This window comes from Argentina silus (assembly GCF_951799395.1).
Source record: "Argentina silus genome assembly, chromosome: Y".
Lineage (NCBI taxonomy): Eukaryota > Metazoa > Chordata > Actinopteri > Argentiniformes > Argentinidae > Argentina > Argentina silus.
The window spans coordinates 12,370,310-12,384,501 of record NC_139654.1 but is presented as its reverse complement, the minus strand read 5'-3'; the positions used below and the strand labels follow the sequence as shown (position 1 = coordinate 12,384,501).

General features: G+C 42.2%; 1 protein-coding gene across 1 annotated transcript in view; it reads right to left on the bottom strand.

Moving 5' to 3' along the window:
- The window catches only part of LOC310823865 (mitogen-activated protein kinase kinase kinase kinase 3-like), a 122,644-nt gene that overhangs the window by 55,748 nt on the left and 52,704 nt on the right, over positions 1 to 14,192 (bottom strand). Inside the window, exons 12-13 of the mRNA XM_083696749.1 lie at positions 13,968 to 14,084; positions 12,540 to 12,618 (exon numbers count right to left, since the gene is read on the bottom strand). Coding sequence (XP_083552875.1) covers positions 12,540 to 12,618; positions 13,968 to 14,084 — 196 coding nt within the window. The remainder of the gene's footprint in view (positions 1 to 12,539; positions 12,619 to 13,967; positions 14,085 to 14,192) is intronic.

Below are 14,192 nucleotides of genomic sequence, written 5' to 3'. Positions count from 1 at the left end.
TCTACACGCACTACACGACCGCCGTCCAATTCCCACATCTTACTTGTAGACGACATTTTAGACACTGTCATATAGTGACAACTACTACAGATCTCACACAGGCTCATATATATACACCTTTTGCCCGGGAAACACGTGATCTTGTCAGTGACACCCCCGCGACATGGGTCATACCCTTGTTTGAAACTAAACATTTTTAAAAATTTAACCATTTTTTAATCCCCCATTTTATTAACCCTAACCCTTCATTATTGAACACTTATTTTTATTAACCCTAACCCTTCATTATTGAACACATTACTACCACTAGAGTAGCAGCCTAACCATTTTTTAATTGCCTTTTTTTAATTGCACATTTTAACCCTCAGTATTGAGCTTTTATTTTAAGCCTCATATGCAATTTTGACATAGATGTATGTATGCAGCATAAAGTCATCACCACACATCACACAGCCCTTATCAGTGACAAACTTTAGCTGGACCTCGGTTGGTCTTCAGACAGTTCAGGGCCCCTGGGTTCCTAGAAAGAGAAAAGGTCCCCCTAATCCAACCATTCTCACGGTTCTATATCCTATGGGGGGTGACCACATCCTCAAAAAGCTGTCAAGTTCCTAAATCAAATTTCACAAACAGCAGAACACCTTGGCCTCGCACCCACGTCTCATTGGGCAAACATCAACACCCACCCTATAAATCTGTCAAGTTCCTACATCTAATTTCACAATCAGCAGAACACCTTGGCCTCTCACCCAAGCCTCATTGTGCAAGCATCAACAGCCCACCACATCCGCCCCCAAGGGGCGGGACTTATCATTTTCAAGTATTATTTTTGATGATTAAATTCATGTGACGTCATCACCTTTTGACAGAAGGTGAATACTATATTCTCTAACACCTATGTGAGGATGCTGTTCGTTGATTACAGTTCAGCATTCAACACTATTGTCCCCTCCAGGCTCGACACCAAGCTGAGGAACCTAGGCCTCAACTCCGGCCTATGCGACTGGATACTGAACTTCCTGTCTGACCGACGACAGGTAGTGAGAATGGGCTCAAAGACCTCCACCCCCCTAACCCTCAACACAGGAGCCCCCTAGGGCTGTGTCCTGAGTCCCCTCCTCTACTCCCTGTACACCTACGACTGTGTGGCCACTCATGGCTCCAACTCTGTGATCACATTCGCTGATGACACCACAGTGATTGGCCTGATCACAGACGGCGATGAGACGGCATTCAGGAGAGAGGTCGACCGCCTGGCCCAGTATCAGTGGATGTGAGTTTCCCTCCATCCAGGACATATACAGCAAACGATGTGTCAGCAAAGCCCGGAGGATCATCAGAGACCCCAGCCACCCCAATCACAGCCTGTTCGAACTGTTGCCGTCCAAAAGACAGAGCCTCCTCCGGAGCCTCAGGGTCAAAACTCAGAGGCTCTCCAACAGCTACTTCCCCCAGGCCATCAGGCTCATGAACAAGCCTACCCCAAACCCATGACTTTACCCCCAGCACACCCACAGAATGGACTCTACTAGCACACAGTCACTTTAACAACACCTCTTACACCAACGGCACAGTGCAATAATAATGACATTCCACTGAACCACTTTACTTTTGTACTCTACTATTTATACTGCAATTGTGTCATGTCTAGTGTCCCCAACAATCGTCACTGTCCAACCGTCTCACTTATATTGTACTGTGTCACTCATTGTCTTGTCCTACCTCATTGCACTACTGCGTATTTGTATTATTTGTATTGTATGCTGCATTGTCAAGGAACCGAGCCCAAGAATTTTACTCCCGGCACTCGTGTATGAGACGTAACAAATAAACTTGAACTTACTTATGAACTTATGAGTGATTTGTTGATGACATTTTTGCATTTTAGGTCATTTTAAGAGTGTCATAGCAAAGGGTCTGAATACTTTCTGTATTTCAATTTGAATACATTTACTGACATTTCTAAAAACGTGTTTTCGCTTTGTCATTCTGGGGTATTGTGTGTGGATTGATGGCAAAATGTTTTAATTTAATCCATTTTAAATTGAGTCTATAACACAACAAAATGTGGAAAAAGTGAAGGGGTCTGAATACTTTCCGAAGGCACTGTATATCCATCCGGCTGCAGCCATGTATTTTCTCCGAAATATGTAGAGGGGAAAGGAGGCTGGATGATCATCATGTCATTCATATTCCATTAACCAGCTCAATGTAACCATTGTAACAATCGATAGGTGACAGCAACGCATTCAATAACAGCCTGCACAACGTCCTGCATCCCCCTCCTGTTCGGGCAGGGCTGCGCGAATCCCACAGATCGCGTCGCTCACCAGACCGGCCTATACACCAGCACTGCAGCTAAATCTCAATTTTCGTTAAAACACGGACCAAATAAAATACTGTAATGTAATCTTATTTTGTGCACACATGTTTTATCATAATGTCATTGCCGAACTAACGGAATTCGTTAAATTAAGAACTGTACTGTTCTAGGGGAGTGCGATCATTAGAATTGTTTTTCTCCAGTGGCTAGATAAATTGTCACGCTTTTGTTTGTTAATGGGAAACGATTATGAATGCCAAATACGCTACAACCCCCCTCCCCCTAATTCTATTGAAATGTATTTGAGCAGATTGGGCAGGCCTAATACAGTACGTGTTAATATTTGGAGTTTGTAATTACAAGTATATGACGGGTATAATAACAGTCATATAAAGAGTAAAGTCAAGTGAAAGTGTATTGGTCATATACACAGGATAGAGGTTGTAAACTGTAACCAGGACATTCTTGATCACATTCCGGATACGCCAACTTCCAGCTCGATGACCACTGGCAGAACCTTCCTTAAGTGATCAATGTACTTACTTAGTGTAGTATATTTTGCTCTGACCAAAAGAAGGCCTAGTGGGTTATGCCCTTGGACTGTTGCAGCATGCAGTTGACCTTTGTAGGTCAGGGGGATGGTAAAGAAGAGATAGTGGTGGGGGCAGTCTTAGTTAGTTAAGGCTGTGAATAGCACCAAAAGGCATACCCTTATTTGGTGGAAACTATAAATGTCACCATCGTGTAGGTTAAAAATGTTTAGGGTAATGTGAACCTGGGAATTCCATGCCCAAATCTGGAAGACAAAGCAGGCTGTTTTTGTATAAAAGACTGAACGGCTGGACCAGATAGGGAGGGGGACATTATTGACTGGACAGGAGCCCCCCACATCTGGCCGTGGTATGTAATGATGAAGTTATGATTGATTAAAGACGATTAAACTGACTCATCCGGACCTCTGCAGCTTCCTTTCTTCATCTAAGTTTATTTACTACAAATTGGCGTCACGAACAGGATTTGGCCAACCGATAGCCGTGCAGAAGAACAGACCATTAGCTGGGTGCGTGCCTAAAAAGTAAGTACAGGCTATTGTGTCAAGTTGACTGTGGGCTATCGACCAAAATTTAAAAAGAACCAAGTAGATGAATTGAAGGTGGTTGCATGTCTGCTAAATTTAAACAAAGTATAGAGTGTCTGTGAATGTTATGTTGACCTAACTGTTGGAGATTCGACTCTTCAATGTAACCCTAAAAAATTCGGTAATTAGTTTGAATCATTTGGAGTTACGTCACTTAACATTCCGAAACTGGTCTGATCAGCTGGTTGTCGTGATCACTTAAATTTAGGAAGACACTAATAGGAGTAGTGACTCGATGGGTACTATATGGGACGCTGATAGTATTTCGTCTGAGGTTGACTACATCCGAATTGTATATATTTGTTACGAGTTTGAGGTATAGGCTACATTGGATATAGTAGTGCTATTATTGAGTTTTTAAGTATCTGCAGATAAATAGAGTTAGATTTTAGGCTACATTTGAGTTTTGAGGTAACAGGTTTGAGTTGCATCTTGGAGCGGAGACGCACAACTTTTAACACTGCTGTCTCCCCTGCTCCCTTTCTGCTCACTTGTTCTAAAAATAGAATAGTTACCTGCTTGAAAAAGCTACAGATCCCTGACAGGGGCGGGTCCCCTGTTCTGGGCTATTTGAGCTAATTTCTTCCAGATAACGTATCAAATAAAATTAGTATCTTACCCTTGTTCTTAAATTTGAGAGAGAGAAATTTGAATTGAACAATATGATTGGGTGTGCACAGTGCAAGCTGTAAATATCTCATCTAAAAGACCTTCCCTTTCTGTTCTTTCTTTCTCTCTCTCTCTTTCTGTTCTTTCTCTATAGAATATGCATATTGTAAAAAGTGTAAATTTATTGTTCGTTAAAAATAAGTGATGGGCCTGTTGCCAACATTTCAAGTGCGCGTTGAGATGTTGGAAGCTGTTTAAACATTGGGAAAAAGTAACGTTCCATTTTATGAAGTTTATTTTTCATATCTCTAATCTTATTTTAGTCTAGTATCTTCTGTATGTTTTGTGTTGAATGATTAATTATTTTAAGAGAACTAATCAAATTAATGCTTTGTTTCGAGCAAAACAGGAGAGGGACAGAGGTCCTGAGAGAGAAAGCGCCAGATAGCAGTAAAAAGACAGATTTGTGAGAGACATCAGAACAGCTCGTCTCATATAGCCTACGTCAAAGTAAGACTGCTATTATTTGGTTGATGTTTGAAGTTCGCTATATGGACTTGTTGATTGACCATTTGATTGTCTGATTAATTGATCGATTGATTCTTGGTTAATTGGTTAGGTGATTAGTTGGTTAATTTGGTGATCTGTTAAAAGGTTAATTGATTGGTTGATTGATTACTGATTTGATTGATTTGATTATTGATTGATTGGTTGATTAGTTACTGATTTGATTAATTGGTTGATTGGTAATATGTTAATTGGTTAATTGGTCAATCAGTTGTTTGATTGTATGGTTAATTGATTATATGATTAAATTGGTTAATTGGCTGCTCCATTGGAGATAACTGACCATTGTTAATTGTGACCAAGGATTAGTTAATTGAATTGAATTAGTGATTGATTATTTGTGATTGATTTGTAATGAATCAATGAATAAATTTATTGATTGTGAAAATAATATAATTAACCATTGAGTGATTGTTTGGCTAGTTGCTTAATTAAGAAAAGGCGATCCTCTCGTGATCTCTCTCTCTCTCTCATTGATCGGTCACTTCCACTAACAGATAATGGTAGTGAATTATAGTGCACAGAATAATCATGCTGACATTGATGGAACATGTATAACACAGGCAATCTAATCTGTTTCTAATTTTTGCGTGCTTCGACTTGAACAATACTATGTGTGCATCACCTGTGAAATGATATAAAGCTTTTGCATGACTGCGATATAATCATATCACAATTTAATCTGAATATTCTAATTGTAGTGTGGATGGTGGTTTGTTTAGTATTTACAGGAGGATTGATTTGGCTAGCATTAACAGGACAAACATCCTTGTAAGGGACGTCTGAGTCTGAAAGGTGTATGATTGTGGGGTGTGGAACTGACTTGCTGACAGACATAGCAACAAAGGCATCTCAGTGTCTTTGCTGAACCTTTTTTATTTTAATTTGTTATTTTTGGCACGGAGGTGGTTAGAGCAGTTGTCTCGGGCGCACCTTCACAAACCTGAGTTACTTGGGTCAGTGGAGTCCCCTCAAGGGAGTGCTTAATTGTCCCGCCGCCAAAGTGCTGAAGACTAGGGTTGAGATTAGAAAGTAAGCTTCTGGATAGGAAGATAGCCAGAGCAAGAACGTTTCACACTGGTATGGTGACTGAATGTGTTGATTAAAGACATTAATATAGAATCAACAAAATAAGTAACCAACCATTCAGCCAAGAAGTTGAACTGTAAACAAAGGAAGTGCCTACTGGAAAAGTGTCTTCAGCTAAGTCAACGGTTGAAGGAACAACAATTATGGGTGCGGCTTCAGCTAAGACGTCTACTCCAGTGCAAAAGGTTGAAAAGAGCAACCCATTGGTAAAAGGAATAAGAGATAAAGCAGTGGATAAGAGCCTGGAAGAGGAAACCAGGAGATTAGTGAAGGAGACGAATACTCCTTTCTCACACAAATCCCCAACTGTGGCTCCACCACCATATGAGGAAAGGGATACGCCCACCAGAAGCTATCCACAACTACCAATCCTCAACACAGAAGGAAGATACCTCATGGAAGATGAAGATAAACAAATACTCGAGACAGGAGAAGCTAAAACCGCGATTGTCATCTACATAGACCACGTAGCCCATCAGGTGGAGTTACATTGCAAAGAAGAACAAACTTTGAAAGAGCAAGACCAAGAGACGCTCAGAAAACTTAATCAGGTGCAGTTGAGCAAGAGAAAACAGAATAAGAAAAGAACACAGGCTGTGGTTCTGCAAAACCTGCCTCAACCACAGACACAACCTCAATTGACACCAGTAATACAGGCTGCTCCTCAGCCTCCATACCCACAACCTCAGAAATGGAGAAAGGGGGGTCAAAGACATACTGGACAAGGAGGTTACAATCCAGAACCCCAGCAAGTAGTAAGACTGTGTCACTATTGCGGGAAAAAAGGACATCTGATCCGGACATGTTGGAAAAGAGCCCGTGATTACGGCGAAGAAGCCTACAAGGGACAATACCCAACTCCAATGAATACATCCCAGGGACGAATGCAATGGCCACAGCAACAACAATCACAGGGACCGGTGAACCCGAACAGGGGCCCGGAACGGGGGTTTTAGGGGTGCCCAGAGAATCTGAAAGGGGGGTGTCAGCTGGTAGTGTCTAAACAGACAAAGAAGGATCCAAAAAATAAAGTTATAACTACAGAGAAGTCTGCAACCGAGAAAGGAAGAGACTGAATGTACCAACACCAGCAACATTTCATTCCTTCATCTCTCCCCTAGCTCTCATGCACACAGACACGGCCATACACCTATCATGGCCTCCATCACCCAGTCGTCTGACCCTGAGATCCCAGACAACCACAAAGAGAGCTAGCTAGCATTAGCTAGTGGTGACACCAACGGGATTGCGAGGGAGAAACATATTGGCAGCGTTTCGTACAAAGACAACAATACTCTCTCTTAAGCTCAACATCTTAAGGACTCCTGTCACAGATATGGCTGCAATAATAAAGGAAATTGTCAGCCGAAACAAAAGGAGATACCAGGAAGATGGGTTTGACTTGGACTTGACCTATATTTATCCAAATATAATTGCTATGGGCTTTCCTGCAGAAAGACTTGAGAGTGTCTACAGAAACAACATAGACGACGTAGTACGGTTTCTGGATTCAAAACACAAAAATCATTATAAGATATATAATCTTTGCGCCAAGCGACATTACAACACCGCAAAGTTTAACTGCAGAGTTGCACAGTACCCCTTTGAAGACCACAACCAGCCTCAGCTGGAGCTATTCAAGCCATTCTGTGAAGACCTGGACCAGTGACTAAGCGAGGATGACCATCATGTGGCGGCCATCCACTGCAAGGCAGGGAAGGGCCTCACCGGAGTCATGATCTGTACTTATCTCCTCCACCGAGGGAAGTTCCTGGAGGCATAGGAAGCACTCGACTTCTACGGGGAAGTGCGGACAAGAGACAAGAAGGGAGTCACAATCCCAAGCCAGCGACGCTATGTCTACTACTACAGCTACTTTCTGAAGAACCAGCTAGAATACAAGCCCATCGCTCTGCTCTTCCACAAAATGGTGTTTGAGACGCTCCCCATGCTTAGTGGAGGCACCTGCAGGGACAGTACTGTTAAAAACAGGAGGGACCCGATTCCTCAGGGCTTCAAGAAGGGAATTGGCATTGGGATCCGCAGTTTGTGGTTTATCAACTAAAAATCAAGATCCATACGTCCAACACAGTGCACACAAGGCGAGGGGACAAGCATATGTACTTTGAGTTCCCCCAGCCACTGCCTGTCTGTGGAGACATCAATGTGGAGTTCTTCCACAAGCAGAACAAGATGATGAAAAAGGACACAAAGCCTCTCAGAAGAAGTTGCAATATTGCCAGGAATGTGTAGTTTATTTTGGACAATCCATAGCACACTGGACACTGTTGTGGCGATGAAGTTCCAACTTGGAAAAGGCGACGGTTGCTAGCAGCACTGAAATAGTTTACGATAGTCAGCTACAATAGCTCTGACGAATCATTTGAGGAGTAACAAGTGTTGCCATTCAGAACTTTGCGATAGTGAGTGTTTCAAAGTTAAATCTAACTTTTATAAGTAAGCTATATGTTGCTCATCTTGAGACATAGAAGGAGGATACTTTGCGAAACTTAGCTAAACATATTTTGATTCACTTTTAGCTGAATCCGCTCAGGAGCACAACTGAGATGTGGTAAGGTAACAGCCCATCACCAACCTACCAGGATGGCAGAACCAAGACTTGAGAATTCCCATCACCTGAAAACTTCAGATACCACATCAGGAGGGAACGGAACAATTTTTTAGCATCCCCCAGCCAACTGGAGCAGACAGACCAGGTGCAGTTCTTTTGGTGACACACGAAGTGGAGTTAAAGGAGACACTTACTCCCAAAGACTTGACCATGTTGCAAGAGGAAGCAAGTGCACTGGATAAGAACTTTTGGCTTGCCAGAGGAGCGAGTTAGGATGCTACAGGCCTCTGGAGGAACAATGAGGGTTTGATAGTAGCACCTCCTAACTAGCTAGGACTGTTGATACATGACGCTCATGGGCTTGCCCTTGTAGCGAGGGGGGAAGTGAGAAGGAAAATTACAAAAGAATACGGATTTTGGGCACCATACCTACTAGAACAAATTGACCATGTCATAGGTAGATGGACAATGGCTGTTTGAAAAACAATATTAGAAGAGGAGTATTAACTCCTCCAGGACATATCCCAACACCAAGTGGGCCAATGAAAGAACTAGTCCTCGACTACGTGGATATGATTCGCCCTGTAGGAGGCAAAAGATATTGTTGTTGTCGATAGATTTGTTGTCGATAGATTTAGCAGATGGGTAGAAGCATGCCCAACCAAAAGAAAAGATGCCCAGTCAGTTGCTAAATTTTTATGCCGTGAGGTGATACCACGCTGGGGAATTCCTGATCGAATTTCATCAGACAATGGCAAAGAATTTGTAGATAAGACGGTGAAACTTAACAACTCAAAAGTTAGGGATTAAACAACGCTTTGGTAGTCAGTACTAGATTTCCTCACAGATACAGTTATTGAGGAAATAGAGGAATTGGAGAGGAATTAAATAAGAATAAAATAAGGATAGCACAGAATTCCATTCGAGATCCACTGATGATACAAGCAAGAAGGAACCTCTGGTATCAATGGATGAAATACACTGGAGAGACTCATAGCAAAAAAGACTGTTATATATGCTCCAAAGCAAAAGAAAGTTCGTTAATAATCATGAATACCAAATTCAATTGGAAAAACTGTGGGGAGCTAAAAGCAGACTGGCTGAAGAGAATGAAGGGCTCTGATATTGCAGGAACAACATTGGGGATAAAGCCATTTCAAGCAATTGCCTTTGCCCCACTCTGCGAAGCAGAGTGCTTGCAGTTCCTTGGATCCAGAGAATACTCAGATCAATATTGGCTCTGTGATGGAGAACATCTACTGAACACCCTGCAGATAGGATGGAATGGGAGATGTGCTCGGGTGCAGGCGAGCCAGCCTATCATTGTCATCCCAACAAAGGACTTGGAAGTCCAAGAACAATCTAAAGCTATGAGATCTCGGAGGGAATACAAGGAGGACAGACGCTTAGACAGTTTGGGAATTCCTAGAGGTATACCCAGTGAATACAGGGCTATAAATTCCGTAGCAATGGGATTTGCATCTTTCTTTCTTCCTTCAGCTGGAATAAATGTCAATGCTGACTGGATAAACTACATCTACTATAACCAACAAAGATTCATAAACTACACACATGATGCTTTAGGGTCTCTAGGAAGGCAGCTTGCAGCAACGAGTGAAATGGCTTGGCAAAACAGACAAGCACTGGATTTTCTATTGGCAGAAAAAGGAGGAGTATGCCACATGTTTGGAGAACAGTGTTGCACGTTCATCCCTAACAACACAGCAGCCGATGGACAATTCACTATAGCCATGAAGAAGCTCAAACGCCTGAGGGAGGAAGTTAAAGAGAATGCTGGATTTGGAAGCAAATGGACCTCCTGGATGGAGAACATGATGGGACAATGGGGAGCCTATTTCGCCAGAATAGGAGCCATCATGCTGGGCTGTGTGATTGTCTTAAGCCCTCATAATCTGTTGTTGCATTCCAATCATAAGAGGACTGATAACACAAGGAATTGACAAGGCAATGAATACTCAGGCACTTCAAATGGCAGTTATGAAGGGAAGAAGAGAAGACCGTAGAGATTCAGGAATGCCTGATGACTATGATAGTCTTGAATTATATCCAAAACCTGGGTATCTGGATGACGATGACAGCGATGAGGAAGATGGAAGGGATTCTGAAGATTAAGTTGAACGATCCGAAGGCAAATCCTCATTTTGGATGAGGTGAAGTTTGAAGTTAGAGGCTTCGTGTTCAGCAAATCTCTGTCTTTCTCTATCCTTCTATCCTTCTATTCTCTGTCTGTTACATAAACGAGGCAGTGGTAAAGACTGTCCTCATATGGGGGGTTATGTGCTAGTAACCTCTGACCCCCAGGTAAAGGTAAATCAAGCAACGAAGACCTGAAGAGAAGTATTTTCGTCATTCATTTATTACTCTGAAGTATTTTTATCATTCTTTATTATTCTTTGTTGAACGTATATGGGACTATGTATGTAACATAGAATAGTCTATACTTATGCATGTTTATGTCCGTAGCAATTTATTTTAATCATATAAGCAAGGCTTGACTTAGTGTACGCGTAGGCTTTTAATAGGACATTGAATAGACTGTCTATTGTTTAGAAACTGTTAGTTGATAAGTTCCACGGCTTATAAGTTCACAATAATTTTTGTGGTTTACTTGTTATTTTTACATCCCTTTGAACCATGTTACACAACTGCATGCAGTATGGTTAGAGTACGTGTTATACAATTTCTCTGTGTTGGGACTTTAATAAGTCCCAAAGGGGGGAATATGTAGTATATTTTGCTCTGACCAAAAGAAGGCCTAGTGGGTTATGCCCTTGGACTGTTGCAGCATGCAGTTGACCTTTGTAGGTCAGGGGGATGGTAAAGAAGAGATAGTGGTGGGGGCAGTCTTAGTTAGTTAAGGCTGTGAATAGCACCAAAAGGCATACCCTTATTTGGTGGAAACTATAAATGTCACCATCGTGTAGGTTAAAAATGTTTAGGGTAATGTGAACCTGGGAATTCCATGCCCAAATCTGGAAGACAAAGCAGGCTGTTTTTGTATAAAAGACTGAACGGCTGGACCAGATAGGGAGGGGGACATTATTGACTGGACAGGAGCCCCCCACATCTGGCCGTGGTATGTAATGATGAAGTTATGATTAATTAAAGACGATTAAACTGACTCATCCGGACCTCTGCAGCTTCCTTTCTTCATCTAAGTTTATTTACTACATTAGTCTAACACTCTGATAAATGTTAATGTTTGGAATGCTGCACGCGACCTATCAATATATCACAAATATCAGTTGCTGAGGTGTTTACCTTACTCTGTCTCGCATTACGTTGCTCTTTCTCACTACTGTATATGCGATCACTTTGTGTGGTTTGGTTTTTATTAACTTGTCACAGTGCACACGTCTCGAATATCAAATAAAAATATTTGATCACCGTGTCTTTCAACAATCTATATTAAATAGATGTGTTTACGGTTAAAATATTCATTTTAGAATAATCGCTGTTGCCTAATGGTTATTAGGAGATACATATACAACTATTGTCTTTTAAACATATTGTAACGACCCTGTGTAAGGCCCGTTAGCAGCTCCGCCAAGTGAGTTAACTCTCTTGGTGTTGTGGCTAGCGCGGCCGGTTTGTAAGCGGAAGGTTGCGAGTTCGATACCCGCTTAAGGCAAGCTACTCTACCCCGCCGTTCGTTACAATATCTTTACCATTTAATACATCACAAACATCAGTTGCTCCGCCTGAATAGCAGGCCTACCACTTTGACTACGTGTTAATATTTGGAATGTCACACGCGGCCAAAAAAAGCTGTCATGTTTAACAGTTGATGGGCAACATTTTCGCTGGGTAGAGAGGGGGGGACAAGACATGTTCTGAAAACATGCTCTGGACAAATAGCCAAAATGCGAGGGTGATCAGATCAGATTGAAATACTGACAAATATATGCAACGCTCTCGTGATCAGAGCTGTTTATTTGTTTTATTCCCGTCATTGCACATGGCATGTAAACAATTTTGACTGATTCATTAAAGTTATCATTTCAATCAGTGCCAGAGCAGAAAATGAATGTCACGAACTCCGCTCTTTGCTTTGTGAGCGCGCTGTGTCCATATATTGCTGAAATGCGTTGAATCAACTGAGAAAGATTATTCAACTCATAAGCTACTCTTCACATAATTAATCAGGCGTCAATGTTTGTGCACGCACGCACACACGCACACACACACACACACACACACACACACACACAAATACTCACACTTGATCTCAGACAGTGTCTTCCCTTCTCTGGTGCTCCTGCTGGTTGAACGAATACGATGAGGAACGGAGACCGGAGACTGTCAAGAAAACAACACATTTTCTATGTGGACCCCAGTAAAAGTAGTGGCTGCATGTGCAGCAGCTAATGGGGATCCTGATAAATAAACAAATAAACCTCAGCACATCAAACTTGAGTGAGTAACATAAGGACTATCCAGTAAACACACCGTTGGCCTAGCCGTAGACCTATGTGCAGTATGTAATGTTCTGCGAGGCAAAATGTTTTCATGGTGTATGCCTTAACTTGATTACTAACGATCATCTGTGAGGCCATCTATGTATTCTCAAACCTAAAACACTACAACCAAAAACACCATGCATATATAGAAGGCAAATGGAACAGCAAATGTTCATAAACAATGTTCAATGTTGTAGCCCAGCCAAGTTCATCTGGCTACACACAGATTGTGGCTAGTACAGTCCTCTGTTAATGCTACTGGTCACACTAGTTCTGATGCAGTTCTGTTCCTGGTCACACTGTCTAGTACCTTTTTGCACGCGGCAAAACGTGGGGCTCGCCAAGCACCAGGGCTGATGGGAATGAAATTACCCCTATACTTAAACTGAGGAAGAGGATGAGAAGGAGGAAGAAGTGAAGAGAGAGACATTGAAGGAGGAGGAGGAGGAGGAGGAAGAGCAGAAAGAAACATTGGAGAAGGAAGATAGAGGATGTAAAGGATAGCTAGAACTCAGATTGTAGAGCGATCAGAAGGATAGTCTGAACTATATACTCACTCAACACTTTATTAGGAACACCTGTACACCTTCTCATGGTGGAGATGGTGTAATGGTATGGAGAATGTTTTCTTGGCACACTTTGGGCCCGTTAATACCAATCAATCATCACTTGAATGCCACAGCCTATTTGAGTATTGTTGCTGACCATGTGCATCCCTTCATGGTCAAAATTTACCCATCTAATAATGGCTACTTCCAGCATGATAATGCACCACATCACAAAGCAAAAGTCGTCTCAAACTGGTTTCATGAACATGACAATGAGTTCAGTGTTCTTCAGTGGCCTTCCCAGTCACCGGATCTGAATCTTTGGGATGTGGTAGAACGGGAGATTGACAGCTTGAAAGTGCACCTGAAAAATCTGCAGGAATTGCGTGATGCAATCATGTCAGCATGGACCAGAATCTCAAAGGAATGTTTCCAACATCTTGTGGAATCAATGCCACAAAGAATTTAGGCTGTTTTGAGAGCAAAGGGAGGCCCTACCCAGTATTAGTATAGTGTTCCTCATAAAGTGCTCGGTGAGTGTATATCTGTAGAGGCCAATGAGGACAGAGCTGATGATGATGGTATTTGAATGGATGAAACAGAACATAAACATAGTTTGTGGTTGTCGTTGTGAGCCTACCTCGGGTTCAGGGTCGTCATCATCAAAGTCATTGTATGTGGTGTGGTCTGGGTTGTTGGATTTGTCCAGAAGCTCGATGGCTAGGGTTCTACTGAGGGGCTGGGACACAAATGGGTGCTGGGGAGACAGGAACAGGAAGTGAGGTTACAGTGTGCAAGAGGCCTATTACAATACATTACCATCTTGGCTGATTGACAGGTTGTCTTTGATACTCCGATTCAGTAG